This window comes from Vigna unguiculata, chromosome 3 (assembly GCF_037176805.1).
Source record: "Vigna unguiculata cultivar grain cowpea cultivar isolate G323 ecotype 2 chromosome 3, ASM3717680v1, whole genome shotgun sequence".
Classification (NCBI taxonomy): Eukaryota; Viridiplantae; Streptophyta; class Magnoliopsida; order Fabales; family Fabaceae; genus Vigna; species Vigna unguiculata.
In genome coordinates, this window is record NC_140794.1 from 7,304,531 (window position 1) to 7,322,206 (window position 17,676).

At 31.1% G+C, this 17,676-nt stretch overlaps 2 protein-coding genes across 2 annotated transcripts; one reads left to right on the forward strand and one right to left on the reverse strand.

Annotated features, from left to right (window-relative positions):
- The first annotated feature begins 1,203 nt into the window (after window positions 1–1,203).
- On the forward strand, window positions 1,204–9,229 carry LOC114178622 (uncharacterized). Its single transcript, XM_085671549.1, has 14 exons — window positions 1,204–1,959; window positions 2,532–2,844; window positions 3,427–3,573; window positions 3,667–3,755; window positions 3,851–3,943; window positions 4,871–4,997; window positions 5,137–5,201; window positions 5,291–5,465; window positions 5,871–6,065; window positions 6,203–6,250; window positions 7,184–7,330; window positions 7,419–7,501; window positions 8,540–8,655; window positions 8,864–9,229. Exons 1-14 carry the CDS (start codon window positions 1,469–1,471, stop codon window positions 8,953–8,955), a joined length of 2,181 nt encoding a protein of 726 aa, XP_085527675.1. The 5' UTR covers window positions 1,204–1,468; the 3' UTR covers window positions 8,956–9,229.
- A 4,287-nt stretch (window positions 9,230–13,516) lies between these two features.
- LOC114175866 (flavonol 7-O-beta-glucosyltransferase UGT74F1-like) lies at window positions 13,517–17,162 on the reverse strand. The gene is made up of 2 exons (XM_085671004.1): window positions 16,377–17,162; window positions 13,517–14,431 (listed from the first exon to the last, which is right to left on the reverse strand). Exons 1-2 carry the CDS (start codon window positions 17,028–17,030, stop codon window positions 13,700–13,702), a joined length of 1,386 nt encoding a protein of 461 aa, XP_085527130.1. The 5' UTR covers window positions 17,031–17,162; the 3' UTR covers window positions 13,517–13,699.
- Window positions 17,163–17,676: the final 514 nt, after the last annotated feature.

Genomic DNA, 17,676 nt, shown 5'->3' on the forward strand with positions numbered 1-17,676 from the left:
CACCTTGAAATTCAATAACAAGAACGAGTTCATTCTTGGTTCCATTAAGCAACCCCCAAAGATGACCCCAATTTTTTTGTGTGGTATCGCTGCAACAATATGGTTACATCCTGATTGGTCCACTTTCTCTCTCTTACCATTATTCAAAACATCTTATGGATGGATAATGCTCACGATATTTGGAACGATACAAAGAATCAATTTTTTCATCGAGATTTTTAGGACATTTATGATCTTCAAGTTGAAGCCAATACTTTGAATCAGGGTGATCTGAGTGTGTGTCCGACTACTTCTCTAAGTTGAGAGTCATCTTGGATCAACTTGACAATTTTAAACCTAATTTTTTGTATGTGTCAAATCAAATGTTCTTGTTAAGATTATTCCACCATGATTCACCCAAAAAAAATGTTAATAATACATCTCTTGAGATAAATGTTCTATCAAGTATATCAACATCTGTATCTTTTGAAAGACAGGAAAAAATGTCAAACATATAAAACTTCACTAATATTATTGAAATTAACAATAAGCCATTGTTCATTTGGTCTTCAAATATTACTCTCTCTTTAAGTAGCCTTCATTTGGTAAAATTATATTAATAGTCCCTAGAGTATTACAAATTCATCAATTTATTCACATTGATCTCTTTATTAATGTATAGGGAGTGTTTTCAAATATTTTAATACTCGAGTAACTGCGCAATTAACACAATATCTAATTTGTTGGAAATTACTTACATAACTTTATTACTTTTAAAGACTTATTCAGGTGAGAGGTTGATATCTAAGAATCAATTTCATTCTTCATTCTAAAATTAAACAATTGTAACTAATTTAATTTGCTTAAATTTGTATTGACTTGCTTGAAAGATAGAGAAACAAAAGAGATTGGGTGTTTGGAACAAAAAGATATAGAGCTTTGGTTACAATATAATGAATAAAAGGTAAAAGTATATTTGGAGCAACTAATAGTGTACTGTTGTTTTTTTTTTTATTTATTATCATTATTGCTATTATAGTTATTAGAATAAATCTAAACCCTAAACCAACACAGAAGAAATATTTGACCTGAGTAACTTGAATAAGAAGTCAAGAAGCAAGAATCGAAACGGTAGAAAACGAAAAAGATGTAAATAAGAAGGGTAAAAGTGGAAACAGAACTCACGAAAAAAAACACCTTAAACCTCTCTTCTCTACTTTTCTAACACCCTAACTCTCACAACTCTTTCTTTCTTTATTCTTCTTTCTATTCGCTCTCCGTCCTCTTCGCCCGTATAAGTAAGCTAAATTACGCTCTCGTTTTTTCTACCATTAACCGAATTCCTAGTAGCCATGCAATAAACAAAATAGGAAGATCTAAGGAATTCGAAGTCAGTTATATTTGTAGAACAAGATATTCATTCATTTGATCGTTTCTTCGATCTTTGTTTCTCATCTCCTACTGTGGCTTTTCGAAACTCAGTTCGAGAATGGCGACGCGAGCGATTCTCAGAAGGAGGAAGACATTCATCCATTCATACGTGAATGGCGGTTCGACTTCGTCTGTTCGTTCTCTGGAACGTGCTATAGCTACGACAACTCCTCGGATTCCTTGTAAGCACGGAACGACGCCGTATAGAGACTTGTGCGATCGATTTGGATTAGGAAAATTCGGGAGTGCGGTTCCGCGTGGGGGTTTTTCGGGATTCAATGAGCCTATCGGTGTGCGGTGGTTGACGCAGTCGGCGGCGGCGAAGAAAAATGAACAGGAGGAGAATGATGACGCAGTGGCGAAGTTGCGGAAAGAAGCGTCTCCTGAGGAGTGTGATCAGGCTGTTGAAGGCTTGACCACTGCTAAGGCCAAAGCCATGGCGAAACGGTCGCAAGAGTCGCCGAAGGAAGTGCAAAGCGTGTTGCGGAAAGTGTGGACTGCTCTTTTGGGAATAGGTCCTGCGTTGCGAGCCGTGGCATCTATGAGTAGGTCCGCAGTTATCGTTCCTTACACGAATTTGGATTTACTGTTGAGGATTTCATTTTATTTGAAGTTTTAGGTAGAAGTTGCTGTTGTGTTTCGACTATGAAAATTGCAGCTGAGGTTTTGAAATTGTTTTATTGTGGCGCCGATTACTGATGCGGATTGAAATTTCAAACAGTGATATGTTTGTTTGTTAATGGTGGTAATTTGACGTTTAGGTTTGCTAATGCTTTTGATTTTAAGCTGAAGGTATGGTTGTGTTTAGAGTAAAGGAATTGCTGTTGAGAGTTTTGAAGTTCTAGAGTTGTGCTGTGATTTTGTTGCAGAAGGAAATGTGAAACAGTGAAATGTTTGTTCGTTAATTAGTGGCGAGTTGGTGTTTTGGTTTTGCTTTTGCTAATTGTTGCATTTACTTTTAAGAATTACATTTGGCAAATTGAGCTTATGGTTGTGTTTTTAGTGAACAGTTTTTAGCTAAGGCTTCTGAATTAGTTATATTGAAATTTGAAATAGTGAAATGTTTATTCTTTAATGGTTGGTGATTTGGCGTTTCGGTTTGCTGATTGTTGTTGCTACAGAGAGGACTGGGCAAAAAAACTGGTTCACTGGAAAACGGAATTTGTGTCCACGTTGCAGCATTATTGGTTGGGTTCTAAGCTGCTCTGGGCGGATGTGAGGATCAGTTCCAGGTTGTTGTTAAAGCTGGCAGGTGGGAAGAGTCTCTCTAGAAGGGAGCGGCAGCAACTGACACGGACTACTGCCGATATCTTTAGGCTAGTTCCTTTTGCAGTTTTCATTATCGTTCCCTTTATGGAATTCCTCCTGCCCGTGTTTCTAAAGTTATTCCCTAACATGTTGCCTTCAACATTTCAAGACAAGATGAAAGAACAGGTAATAAATTATCAATGATTTTTAGGCTGTGTTCTTTTAGTCGGTCTTTTTATTTTATTTTAAAAGGCTATCAAATTAGAGAGAATATTTTTTACAAATAAAAAAAAAACTGTGTTCCCTCTTCCAAAACCAAACTTCCAAAACGCCTTAAAAATCAGCATATCCTAACATGTTGCCTTCAACATTTCAAGAAAGATGAAAGAACAGGTAATAAATTATCAATGATTTTTAGGCTGTGTTCTTTTAGTGGGTCTTTTTATTTTATTTTAAAAGGCTATCAAATTAGAGAGAATATTTTTTACAAATAAAAAAAAAACTGTGTTCCCTCTTCCAAAACCAAACTTCCAAAACGCCTTAAAAATCAGCATATCTAATTACAAATTATATAAGAGCTAATGCTAGTACATGTTCTATTTTTTCTGGCGGCTGCTGGTAACAAATGCTGATGATCCTGATTAGAAACCATTTTTCTGTTCTATATTTAGTGTGTGTGCATTTATTTTCCTAATTCAGTTAGCATGAATATGTGGATTTGATTGCCCACCATAGGTTGTTTGTGTGACTCAGTTGCTTAATGTGTAGGAAGCATTGAAAAGGAGACTCAAAGCAAGAATAGAGTATGCAAAGTTCCTTCAGGATACAGTCAAAGAAATGGCAAAAGAAGTTCAGAACTCCCGAAGTGGAGAACTAAAGAAAACAGCTGAAGATCTTGATGAATTTTTAAACATGGTTAAGAATTTAGTTCAAGCAATTGTTTATGTATCTTTCTTTCTGAAGTTTTTCCTTGGTTAGTCATTTGTACCCTTTATTTCCTCTCCGCAGATTAGAAGAGGTGCAACTGTCTCTAATGAGGAAATTTTGGGCTTTGCTAAGTTGTTTAACGATGAACTTACTCTAGATAATATAAGCAGGTTGGTCTCTTAGCCCTGTTTGACTTCAATATGCTGTTTTTCTCAGTTATGAAGTGGTATCATGACTTCTATCGTCTCTTTACTGCTGCTTGCAGGCCACGATTAGTCAATATGTGCAAGTACATGGGAATCAGCCCTTTTGGCACTGATGCATACTTGCGCTATATGCTAAGAAAACATTTACGAAGGTAAGATGCATTTTATCATGTAAGTTTAGTGTTTGACACTATTAATTGCAACTTGGGGTTTTATCTTGTAATGTATTTTGTGAAATTAAAAAAAAAATAACGAAAAAGGTATCTTGTTATTAGAAAAGATTACCTTCCCTTATTATCATTAGGGCACAAAATAAGATAACAAATAATCTTATGCTTATTAATTATTTAAATATATGTACAAAAAGCCTGAATAGAATAAAAATATTCCTGTATGTTGTGGCTACAGAGAAGACCACATCCAAAGCCTTATCTTGACTGACAGTTTGGTTTCAAATCAAATAATGTCATTGGGATCAATCAAAGATCAAATTTATCATCAATCCATTGATGCAACCTTTGGTAGTCAACTGGGTTGGACCTATTTTTGCATTGGAGTTTATTGTTCAGTTAACATTTGAAAACTGGTATCGTCATGCATGATTAATCATTTAAACTAATAAAAGATTTGTTTCTTTCAATTTATTTAAGATTAAATTGTTCAGAGAGGAAATTTATATAAAAAAGAAAAAATGTAGAGGAAGAACTATTTCCTTTTCTCATTGTTTTGGTCGGAACGCTTTACAAGCCATCGATTAAAAGCTTTTGATCTGCAAGGAAATGGATTTGAGACCTCAGGCTTGAGCTCAACAGAACTACTGCTATGGCCCTAAAATATTTGGTACAAATCTTTGTTTGAATGTAGTTAATATAATATAACACTTCAAACTGCTATTATCTGCTCCTGCATTCATTTTCTGGTTTTATAACTATAATAGTTTAATGAGCATCATCAGTGACAAGACAACAACCAAGAAAAATAGTTTTCTTTTTCACCTTTTAATGTTCTATACTTAAATTTACCATTTAACTCGACATACCTCTTAAGTGTCTTACTTGCTACATTCCCCGTTTTATTAGGATTAAGGAAGATGATAAATTGATTCAAGCAGAAGGTGTGAATTCTCTTTCAGAAGCTGAACTTCGTGAAGATTGTAGAGAGCGAGGCATGCTTGGGTTGTTTTCTGTTGAAGAAATGCGCCAACAGGTTGTATTGGGCACAATTCATGAATATTTGTTCTGTTTGAGTACTGGATCTTGATGAAGATATTGAAATGTCAGTTTTCTTGAATATCAAATGTTACTTTGGTGTTTCTATTCTAAAATTTGCTAGCCTGCCTTTACAGCTTCGAGATTGGCTTGATTTATCTCTGAATCACTCTGTGCCATCATCCCTTTTGATACTTTCAAGGTAATCTTCCAATGAGCGGGTCAAATAATAAGTTAAAGAATAAAGCTATTTGATATGCATTTTGAAATCTCACTTGACATAATTTATAGGTCATTTACTGTGTCTGGGAAATTGAAACCAGAAGAAGCTGTACAGGCTACACTTTCTTCTCTTCCCGACGAGGTTGTGGATACTATACAGGTTACATCTTTACCCTCTGAAGATTCTGTCTCAGAGAGGAGGAGGAAACTGGAGTTCCTTGAAATGCAAGAAGAACTTATTAAGGTAAAAGATGGAAATGCATTGCTCTTGATACTTGTCCTGTCTGAAGTTATCTTTGTTGCATTAGGATGATATAGTCGAAATTATTCTGCTTATAGTGTTTGCTATTTTCTCTGGTTCATATGAGAAGAATGAAGAATCTACTGGAAAGTATCAGTGACCAAAAAAGAATCATTTCAGTATTTTTTTTTTGGCAGACTTCATTTTTAGTCTGATTAGTCAGTTTAATAAATAAAGTATTGGGTGTTTCCAAAAGTACTGATAAACTGGAAAGCACTTCATTTTTATTGGCAGACTTCGTTTTCTAGGTTTAAATAACTACTGATGAAAATTAAGTAACTTTCGTTTGATCAACGATTCCATGTTTCCAAAAGTACGATACTTAACAGTATTACAAATAAAATGCAGGAGGAGGAGGAGGACAGACAAGAGGAGGTGCAAGCAAGGATGGAGAGTAGTTCTAGTCAAGTTGATAAGGCCCTGAATGAGATGAATATTTCCACAGCAAAAGAGGCTCACCAACTTGCTAGAGACAGAGCAGTGGAAAACAAAGAGCAACTGTGTGAAATTAGTCGTGCATTAGCAGTTTTAGCTTCTGCATCGGTGAGAATTTGATGTCTAAAACATTTTCGTCCAATTTGGTGAATTGCTTTTTGAATCTGCACAATGTATACTAATTAACATACTGCCATATTAATTAACATGTAAGCAGTTTAATGTGTGCTTATGTCTTTTGGCAGTCTGTAAGTACAGAGCGGGAAGATTTTCTTAGGCTGGTTAATAAAGAGGTATATTTGAACTTTCAGAATTTGTCATTTTCTTTACATCTTCTGTAGATTGCTTTAAATATATTTTTTGGGTATGCTAAAGTTTTGATGGACTACGTAACATCATTTGAAATTTGTTGTGAATACAAGCACATTAGCAGATGTTTCCACTTTTTTAAGCTCCATGTCTCTTCCTTTTTGTCTAAAACAAAAAAGATGAAGAGCTAATATCCATCAATGAAGATACATAAAAGAATAGTATGTGTCTGTATATGAATAACTCTCCATAAGATGAGTTTTTCACTAAAATCTTACTTTTAATTGAAAGTCTGTATCATTCTTTTAAAATTTTATATTTGTCTAAGAACATTTTAGACTCCATCAAAACATTAAATTTATATGTAATATGATTTGCAAATAAGTAAAACATTAACCTCTATAACATTTTCTTAAAATTTGGATTGGCTTGAAAGGTATGCAGAATAATTGGTGATATTTCAAGTACTCATTTTTTTTTTCTTTCAAGAAGTTATTGTGTTATGCAATTGTGTATTGTTAATCAATATTTTTTTGGTTTTAGTGGCAAACCAAAGACAAAGAACAACACAAGAAATGTATCTTAAAATTTTTATTACGTAGAAGCATACAGTAATATTACCTATAAACAGTTTCATATATTTGATATTATACATTAATACTACTTCTATCAAATGTTTCTCTCTCTCTCTAATCAATGTAATCAAACAATCATCCTACAAATAATTCATCTCTGACATTGTCAAAAGGTAGCATATTTAACAATAGTGATAGTGAGGGTGAATTATATGGCCTTATGTGCATTGCATTTGTCTTTGTGTGACAATTGTAACACTGTAAATTGATCGCCACTCTGTGTATGACTGTACGCATATATTTAATCCATTACCATCCATTTACTGGTTTGTGTGTGTCCAGATAGAACTCTATAATAGCATGGTAAAGAAGGAGGGTTCAGATGGTCAAAAAGCTGCCTTTAAGGCATATAAAGCTGCCCGAGAGGAACATGACGATACTGCTGAGTCTGGTGAAGGGGATAAAGTGTCATCAGCACTCATTAACAGAGTAAGACCGGCATCATTTATCTATTATTATGAAATACTAGAAACTAATTTTAGACTTCTTTAATCTGTAAATATTTAAAATTTGTCAGGTTGATGCCATGCTTCAAAATCTCGAGAAGGAAATTGATGACGTGGATGCAAAAATTGGTGATCGTTGGAGGCTGCTAGACAGGTATGCACTTGCTTCAACATTGTTATTTGGGGATTGGGTGGGGGTGCTGGTGGTGGCGACGGGGAGGTTCTCCAAAGTAGAAGTCTATGATCTGGTTTAGGGAGGGAGAGTTATTCTATAGTTTAGGCAAAGTGGCCTGGCTGAGATGGTTCCGATGATATAGCAGTCCCTAAAGGGACCTGGTGCCTTTTTTAGCTAAGGCTCTTCGACTTTGTGTTTATATTGGTCATGCTTTCTCCTAATCGTTCATATTCTGATAACGTGAAATATGTGGTTTCATACTCTATTTGCATAAATTTAGTTTAGTGGAAGTTGAACTGCGAATTTGTGATTGTTACTGCATTCTTAAATATACACTGCTTCAAGTTTACTGAACAGTAATAGTTTGACCTGGTTGCTTTGAGGCTGGTAGCGCACTCTCTAACACACTCCTTTTAACACACTACTATTGTTTGTTTGTTTTTTTTTTGAAATGATAAAATCATGAGTAGATCTCATTAAATAAAAAGTGAGACTGTAGTTTCCAATAAATTTCAACAAATAATTAAAATAATCTGTTCAAAAGAGTGTGGTACTAGCATCTTTCTCGTTGCCATTGTCATTGAATGTTCTCTTTTTGTATTTGGATTCTTACTAAAGGAGATAGACTGATGGACTATAATCTGCTTTATAATCTATGAAGGATTTGTGTTATATTACAATTTAATTTATGTTGTACTCCAAGAGAAAGATGTGAATACATTTTCATGCTCTTCTAGTTGATGATGATTATAAGTTGCTTGCATTTGAGTGGCAGAGGTATATTGTCTGAACAAATTTTCCGTGTTGAAAGCTTAACGATCAACCTCAAATGGGAAGAATACATTTTCACTTTTGTTATAAAAGTTAAATCATGTTTGGGATGACAGCGTGTGATTTTTATTTCACAAGATAAATTTGATCGGTCATGTCCATGAGGATTTCTTATTTGCTTCCTATGCAAATATGTTTGTAATAACTTCTGTGCATATATTAAGAGTTGTTTGGGCCTTTTTACAGAGATTATGATGGGAAAGTAACTGCTGAGGAGGTAGCCTCTGCTGCAATGTACTTAAAGGATACATTGGGCAAGGAGGGTATCCAAGAACTTGTCAGCAATCTTTCCAAAGATAGAGGTCTGTCATTTCTATATTGATTATTATTTTTCTTCATTTCCTTCGGGGTCTTCTGTGTTTCTGAGCAAGTTGGACTAAGAAATTCTTCTGTCTTGAAATGTCGAGACTATAATGTATTCAGTTACTATTTATCAAACTTCCTCTTTATTTATTATGAAAATCAGTTCATGAATACTGTAATTACTGATATAGTTTTTCGTGGCTACAGATGGGAAAATACTTGTTGAGGACATTGTTAAGTTGGGCAGTTGGAAGGAAGATGGTAATGTACCTGAAGATGGGAGCAGGGAGAGTGTATGATCCAGATGCATCTTATTTGAACATGCCACAAAGAATGTTGCGCAAATAGACTCTAGGCCACTCAAAAGTTTTTCAACCATTGATTTTGTATTGATGTTAGTAGTTCAATTGTAGCGGTCAGATTAAAAGGAATTGTGTGCAAGCTCTGTAAATTTATGCCAGCTGAGCACATATACTTTGGTTTATACATGATGCGATACTTAGGCTTTCTTGGCTAGCTAAAATTATATTACTTCCGTGAAATATAAGCGGAACATAATTATATTTTCATAAATTTTTAGTTGCCTTAAGCACGCATAACTGTACTTAAACTGAATCCTGTAGAAAGAAATAAAACTCATTTGATATAACAAAATCTTATTCTTTTAGGTAAGCTTCATTCATGATCTAACTGCTGATTCAACTTTGTTAAAATCCAAATCTATAGAAATATATCTTTTGACAACTTTTCTCAATGTCTTGTCTCTTTTGACAATAGTCAGTTCACTTCTTTCACTAGTGCTTTAGATACAAATTGTTTCTACGTTGCTTTCTAAGCATCACGCTTGTATATTGTGCAATTGATTTCTATCCTTTAAAATGACATATTCTCTAATCATAAATTTCAATGCCTTGTCTTTTTCTCCTAAAATTGCAATATGTATGCTTACGCAAGTAAAAAGTCTATTTTCAAATTTTGTCTTCAAGGTGAGTTTGAAGTTAATTCCCTCGCTTTCATTCTTTAGTTAAATGTATTTCACCGCATGCAATCTGTCTTTAATTAAAAATATATCATCTATAAAAGACATGCAACTTTTACATAAAAATCCAAAACTAGACTTAAACAAGCACATTCACAAGTATAGTTATTTTACCATAAGACAGGTTGGATATTAAAAAAAATCTTTATTAACAATCAATTTTAATATTAATTTATAAAATAAAAAAATCTTAATTATTAAAATAATCATTATTATGAATAAAAATTTATAATTAATCTTTAAATTAATTTCTAAAATTTAGCTGGCAAGGTTTTAATTATAAAAAACATTAGTCACTAAAATTGATTTCCTACGTATAGATTTATAGATTAATATGTATATATACACATATTTAATAATATTACTTGTACATTTGTAATATTCTAACATACGTGCATTTATATGGTTATATTAAGATATCATTAGTTATATTGTTATATATTTAGTTATTTACTAATGTAGCGATACGTATTCATTTACGTTTATATTATTTTCTTTTTAGAGTATATATATAATAAATATTATTAATAAAAATATATAAGTTAAATTACTCTTTTGGTCATTATATTTGTTAGTAGTGTTAAATTGGTTCTCCAATTTTTTTTTTGTTAATTTGGTCATTGTCGTCAATTTTGACCAAACGGCAACGCTATGTGTCAATTTGTAGTTTTTTGGATTTTTTTTACATATGTCACTTCACAGTTGTATTGATTAAATTTGGTACCTATATTTGTTTTTAGTTTCAATTTAGTTCCATTTTTTGTAAAAATGAAGCAATAATGTCTCTCCTTAAATTGAGACTCAATCTACTTTTTGTATAAATCTTACAATGATATTCTTACTAAAATTGACATTTTTATTAAATATTTATATAAATGTTTTTAAACAAAATGTTTGGTTTTAGTTTTATTATTAAACAAAATTAAACCCCAAACCTAATCTCAATAATTAGCCATTTTGCTATCATATATAAAGGCATCAAGTGTACCATATTATACAAATTTAAGTGAACATTAAAAATCAAATAACTTGTCACACATAAGTTTACACTAACACAAAAAAGGCTTTTAACATCACCTCTTTAACGTATGCTCAAAAGAACACCAAGATAAAAAATGACCAGTGACATTTTTGTAAATAAATGGACAATTTTAACGTCTGGCCTGCGAACCCCGACGTCAAATTACGTCGGCCCTTTCCCTTACCGACGTCAAGTTGTTTTCTAAAACCAACGCAAACGCAACGCCTCCCCACTCTTGCTTCGCGCGTTATCTCCTCCGTGCCGGTGACGACGATAACGTCCATTGCAGGTGAGTTTGTATGTTTTCTGCCACTGAAAGTTGTTGGGTTTTGATTTGTTGAATGATTTAGGAATTTTGAACCGAATATTTTTCGTTTTCGTCCCCATTTTGCAGTGTTACACTTCATCTCCGTGGTGTTCTTCTTTCCCGTTTGGCCTCGCGCCTTCTCCCCTCTACGTCGGCAACGATGAGAACGTCCATTGCAGGTGAGTTTGTTGGTTTTCCACCACTGAAAGTTGTTGGGTTTTGATTTGTGGATTTATTTAAGGAATTTTGAGCCCAATATTTATCGTTTTCATCCCCATGTGGTAGTCCTAATTAGGAACTAAATTTCAAGTTCGAACAAAACCAAATTAAAATTTTGTATAGAATTTGAAGTTAATCTAAAAATATGTAAAAATATTTAATAAAAATGTTAATTTTAATAAGAATATCACCATAATATTTATACACAATGTAAATTGAGTCTCAATTTAAGGAGAGACATTATTGCTCAATTTTTATAAAAATTGGGACTAAATTGAAACTAAAGTCAAATATAACAACCAAGTTGAATCATTTTGACATGTGACATAATTGTGAAGTGACATGTGTAAAAAAATCAAAAAAATATATATTAAAAAAATGAAAATAAATAAATAAACCATAAATTGACATGGGACATTGACTTTAACACCATTTAGTCAAATTATCGGCAATGATCAAATTAAATTATTTTTAGAAAAATAAAGACCAAATTGAAACAAAAGAAATTGGAGAACTAATTTGATACTACTTGACAAACAAAATGACTAAAAGAGTAATTTAACCAAATATATATATATATATATATATATATATATATATATATATATATATATATATATATATAATAAGTATCATAAATTTTAAAATTATAGATAAAGTATAATAAGATAAAGTATAATAACAAAAATAAAATAAAATTAGGATATCCCATATAATAAAATAGAATGAAACAAGTAAGAAAAAATTAAGATGGGATTAGGGACACCCTACTCAGTAATATAAACATGAAATAAGTTACCTCTAAACATGGACGGTTCAAGAGTTTGGTAGACTTAGAAACGAACTTGAAAGAAATGAGATTTTTTTATTTAAAATTTATTTAAGGTTTTTTTATTAAACATAATTTCATAATTAATTTAATAGAGATATATTAGTACAACAAAATTTTTTTAAGATTTTTTTCTTACACATAATTTTATAATTAATTTAATAAAAAATATTAATAATAAAAATTATTTTTGAAATCTTCTTTCTTTTAAAACTTAAAACGAGTATTTTACTTACCTTAGTGACGTAGACTAAGTTGATGTGAAGAATATACTCAAATTAAAAGTTTCCGGTTTGATATTTGTTCTACTGTCGTTTCTCATCCTTCTTGCATTGGTTTTTCCTGTTTTTTTTTTTTTTTTTTTCACGTTCTATCTCCTTTTACCACCCTTTTATTCACCTCTTCCACCCAGTTTCTCATGTGCAACCTTATCTCACTCCTTTTTTTCTTTTATAATTTATATAAAGTAATAAGTATGTTAAAATAAATCTATAATATATAGACAATATTATTACTTTATGTTTCTGATATATTGAATTCTTCTACAATCGTAACTATATGTTATTATTTGATTTAAAATACATTAGTTTTATAATACCAATATTAAAATAATTCTAATACATATATAACTAAACGTGCAGGATAAAATTATTATATTATTCTTAGTTAATCAATCTTGATTTCCTATATATTTATAATTTTCATATTTATATGTTTATAATATATTTTAGATATATTGTTAATAATAATAATAATAATGTTTTCTTCTTTATTTAATATATATATATATATATATATATATATATATATATATATATATTAAAATTTAATATATTGTTTATTGAAATTATTATATTATAAAATTTATGGATATTGACATAGTAAGTAACTTAAACAATTGCAAATTTGAATAATTCTTTTAACATCTTTTCCACACTAATAACTTCAAACTTTTTAGTTGTAGGATGAGTTGGTAGAACAAAGCACAGAGGGATCGTTCATTCTCTAGCTGCGTGAGGACATATTGGCGGCTACCCTTGGTCGTCCAGAGCATCCTAATTGTATTTGTGGTGTTGGCAAATTTGTAAGCATCTAACAATTCTTTGCTCCTCCAGTGAGGAAGTCCTCAAGTCTATCAAGGAAAATGAGAGAGGATGAGGGACAAGCTATCTAATGTGCTAGCACCATTGTTAGCAAACATGTGAGCCTAAGTCTTTAAACATATATAACAAAATGTTCAAGAAAGTTCGTTAGAATAAATTTTAATTTAGTTTTAATATCATGTTAGAAATGGACTTTAAACTTAACTCAACTTCATAAAATCGGTTTGTAAAATAAAGTTTGCACATCACTTATAAATTAGTTTTATCTATATGATGTGGGACTTCCAATATATATATAGAGTTAGAAATTTCTCTTGAAGTCACAAACAGCACAAAATAATATACGTTAATTACTCAATCTGCATAACATTGAATTGTTATTTGCTAGAATTACATTATGTTGGTATACAGTGAGATAATGCAATATGTAATATCAACCAATCAGATAACAAAAAAAAACAAAAAAAGAAAACAGATTCTTTATCATACAATTCAATTCCAAAAACTACCTTAATAATTGAAAGTTTAAGATTTTTTCAAATTCTTTATGAACTCATTGATGTTGTGATCTGAAGTGCCACCTTGAGTCACTGCTTCAACAGCCAAATCCTTCCATTTCTTAGCATTAATCCTCATTTCTCTCCCAAGCTCCTTCTCCATAACAACCCTAATGCAACTCTGAATCTCTTCTCTTCTCACAATCCCATTCTCATCTTCCTTCACTCTGATTCCAACTTTCCACACATCTTCAACAAATTTTGCATTGGTGGGTTGATCAGTCCACTGTGGCAGAGCCACCATTGGCACTCCCAAGCACAGAGCTTCAAGAGTTGAATTCCATCCACAGTGTGTGAAAAAGCAACCAACAGCATCGTTTGACAGAACTTCCAATTGGGGTGTCCAATTCACTATCAAACCCCTTCCACAAGCCTCAATCTTCTTCCCCATTTCCTCTGAGAGATTCTTTGTATGAAAATCAGGGATGACCCACAAGAAGTTGAAACCAGTTTGGATTAGGGCAAATGCAATTTCCTCCATCTGGTGTGAGCTGAAGCAAACCATGCTGCCGAATGATACGTAGATAACTGATTGTTCAGGCTTTTGTTTGAGCCATGAAATTGGTGATGAGTCTAACTCAAACAGATTCAGAACATTGTCTCTGTCATTTGGGATTGTCTTGTCCAAGTGAAAGGATGGAACTGTTGGCCCAATTGTCAATACTGGACATACTTTTGACATTGCATCCACCACCTTCTCGTACATATGGAACAAAAAGTATGAGCTTATATTTTTTGGAAAAAAGAAAGTATCATTTAGAGATGTCAACATGATTCGAGTAATCTGAATTATTACGAGTTTGAGTCGGATTGATTCAAAAAAATTTTATTTTTTTAAAAGTAGATTTAACTAAATTTGATTTATTTAATTTATGAATTCGAGTTAAATTAAAGATGAGATGACTCATTATGTTTACCGACAATTTTTTACAACTTTTTATTTTTTTATTATAATTATTTATTATTTTTAATTATATAAATTCATAATTTAATATTTTTAAATATTAAAATATTATTTAATAATATTTTAATAATATGTGATGATACTTTAATCTTTAATTATTATTTTTATAATAATATTTCAAAAATTAGATAAATATTTTAATTTTTATAAAAAAAATAAATTAAATCAATCCATTTTCTTAGTAATGAAATAAATATATCAAACCAATTAAAAAAAATCATTAAATCAACTCACTGACCAATCAAGTTGTGAAAGTCAGATAGACTCAATTTTGCACTTATCATTTGAAAACTTTTTATAAAAGTAAGATTAGTTGCAATGAAAGTGATCTTTTATATTTTAAAAATAAGAAAAAAGAATATAATAAAGGATAATGTGAAATGAGAGTAATTTTTTTTTTCAAAGTCGCATCGTTCTGATTTTTCCAACCAAACACACTCACAATTCGTTGTCATTTTAGTGTAGTTTGAAAAAAGGAGTATGATTAAAAGTAAATGTTTGCAGAAAAAGTTGCATTTATATTACTAGGAATTCCTTAGAGTCAACTATTTCTTCACCCAATTATCTCCTTAGAGTCAGTCACCTTTCTCGACCAGTTCCTACGTACCCACATTAACGTATCTATCACTTTGAAAATTTTGAGTAATCATACGAAAAAAATCTGTAAATTTATTATCTAAAGATTTTAAATTAGCTGTATTTGATTTGTATCTCATTGTTGCTTGCAGAGATTTTATGGTGAATTTTTCTTCAAAAGTTTCATCGTGGAATTATAATATTTTAAAAGTTTAACATAAACTAATATCTTAGGTTTAAATACGTACGTAATTCTTAAACTTGAATGCAAAGTTATTAATTTTCAAATTTTAATATATTTTGATTTTTAATTTAAAAAAAATATTTGATATAAAAAAATTAATTGATATAATCATTTTAACTTATGATATTATTTATGTTATCTATGTTATTTTATTTTTTTTATAGTTAAATAATGTTTCAAATTGGTATTTAAGTTATTTAATTATTTAAATGATCTGGTTCAAATATCAATTGAAAATTATTTACATAAAAAAGTTTAATATTATTGATTAAAAATATAAATATATTCATTCGTTTTCTAAATTTCAAAAATTTTAATTTCTTCAAATTAAGTTAAGTCTTTTAAATAAATTCTCCTTGATAATAATCCATCTTATAGTCTCTTTAGGAAATCCAATAATTGTACCCCAATTTCTTCAAGAACATATACATAAAAATGAAGTCTGGACACGCGGTGTGGTGTGCCCAACACCGACACGTGTATCTTGTATGATACACATATATAAAGTGTCTAATTTAAAAAACATTTTCTGATCTTTAATGTAATTTTGATCTGATTTAAATACAACAAGTTCAATAATTTTCTAAAAAATTCATAAATTTATAAACTTATCACAGAAAAAAAAATCTTATATGGTCACTATTTTTTTACTTTTTTAAATATTAGATAAATAGATTTTAAATTTACTTTGTGTTAGTTGATAATTATTATGTATATACATATTTTTTGAAACTAATATGTTATATTTTTTCAATTTAATTAATCATATTTTTGTGTATGTGTTAGTGTCGGTATCAGGGTTTTACAGATAAGAAATAAAAGAAAATGAAGAGTAGATATTGGTTTGAAGTAGAACCTGGCCTCTAGCTTGTAGAAGGAATTGACAAGAAGAAGATCTGCTTTGTGAATGTTAGAAAACTGCTTAACGACCAACTCAAAGTATGCTGGGTAGAAGGCAGGGTCAGAAACAAAGGGTGGTGCGTCTTTGAAATGAAGCAGAGGAAGCCCTTCAATAGAAATTGGTAGTGATGATGAAATAGGAACCTTCAGAAGTCCATGGTAGACATGGTAATATATGTAATTCACAGCACACATTTGAGTGAAAAACGCTGCTCCCATTAACCCTAATTCCTTTGCCACATCCAACACCCATATCACCAAAGGATCATACACCACGCAATCTATACCTTCATCGGAAGAACTCTGTTTCTTGATGAATTCTCTCAAGCTCTTAGATCCCACTTCTTCCATGCGTGACAAATAGGTTTCCACAGAAGCAGCTTCTGCAAAACCACCTTCGTCGTAACCGTCTGATATGAAATCAAGATTAACAGAGCCTAATAAAGATGAAGATTGAAGATGCATGGAGTTGGAAATGAAAATGGTTGTTAGCATCGTTACTCTCACTCCTTTCGAACACAACCGTTTGCTGAATTGTAGCATTGGGTTTATGTGGCCCTGGCTTGGATATGGAACCATTAACACATGCTTGCAACCACTCACTTTCTCTTCCATTTTTTTCTTCTTCTTCTTCGGTGACGAAGAAGATGATAAATACCTCTGCAAATTCAAATCAATTCTTATTTTCTTTCTTTCTTGTATCAACCCACTTCACACCAGCTCCTCCTCTCACATGTGTACTAATCAATCCTTCATATAAAAGTCGCCGAGTTTTTGTAAATAAATAATATATTTTATAATTATTAAAATATTTGTTTTTCTAAATTGTAAAGATTTAAGATTCTCAATTTTTGTGGCTGTCTAAAGCCATCACATTTTGCTAGTGATATGACACACTATTTTCTTTGAATAAAATGAAAAATAAGTGTTTTTAGAATGAGTCTATATTTTTAATCATTATATATATATATATATATATATATATATATTATTTTATTTTATTTTTTTCTTATGTGTCTACCTCTGTGTACAGAGTGGACCCCTTTACTATATCTTTCATCTATGAATTTGACACCACACGATTTAAGTACAAGTTATTCACACTTATGTTTCTTTTGGAGGAGAGAGAGAATACACACTAATAAAGATTATTCAGACGAAGAAAATGAGTAAAGGAATAATTTTATTAATTATAACCTAATATTCTTTATTTTTTTAATATTATCTTTCAATTATTTATTATTAATATTATTATAAAAAG

What these genes read in the sequence shown, in the direction of transcription:
- LOC114175866 (XM_085671004.1), bottom strand. Translation starts at nt 17,030, where the DNA reads ATGGAAGAGAAAGTGAGTGGTTGCAAGCATGTGTTAATGGTTCCATAT. An exon ending in ATTCCTTCTACAAGCTAGAG is followed by an intron (nt 14,432 to 16,376) that starts GCCAGGTTCTAC and finishes TTCCATATGTAC; the next exon opens with GAGAAGGTGGTGGATGCAAT.
- LOC114178622 (XM_085671549.1), top strand. Translation starts at nt 1,469, where the DNA reads ATGGCGACGCGAGCGATTCTCAGAAGGAGGAAGACATTCATCCATTCA. An exon ending in AAGACAAGATGAAAGAACAG is followed by an intron (nt 2,845 to 3,426) that starts GTAATAAATTAT and finishes CTTAATGTGTAG; the next exon opens with GAAGCATTGAAAAGGAGACT. An exon ending in CTAAGAAAACATTTACGAAG is followed by an intron (nt 3,944 to 4,870) that starts GTAAGATGCATT and finishes CCGTTTTATTAG; the next exon opens with GATTAAGGAAGATGATAAAT.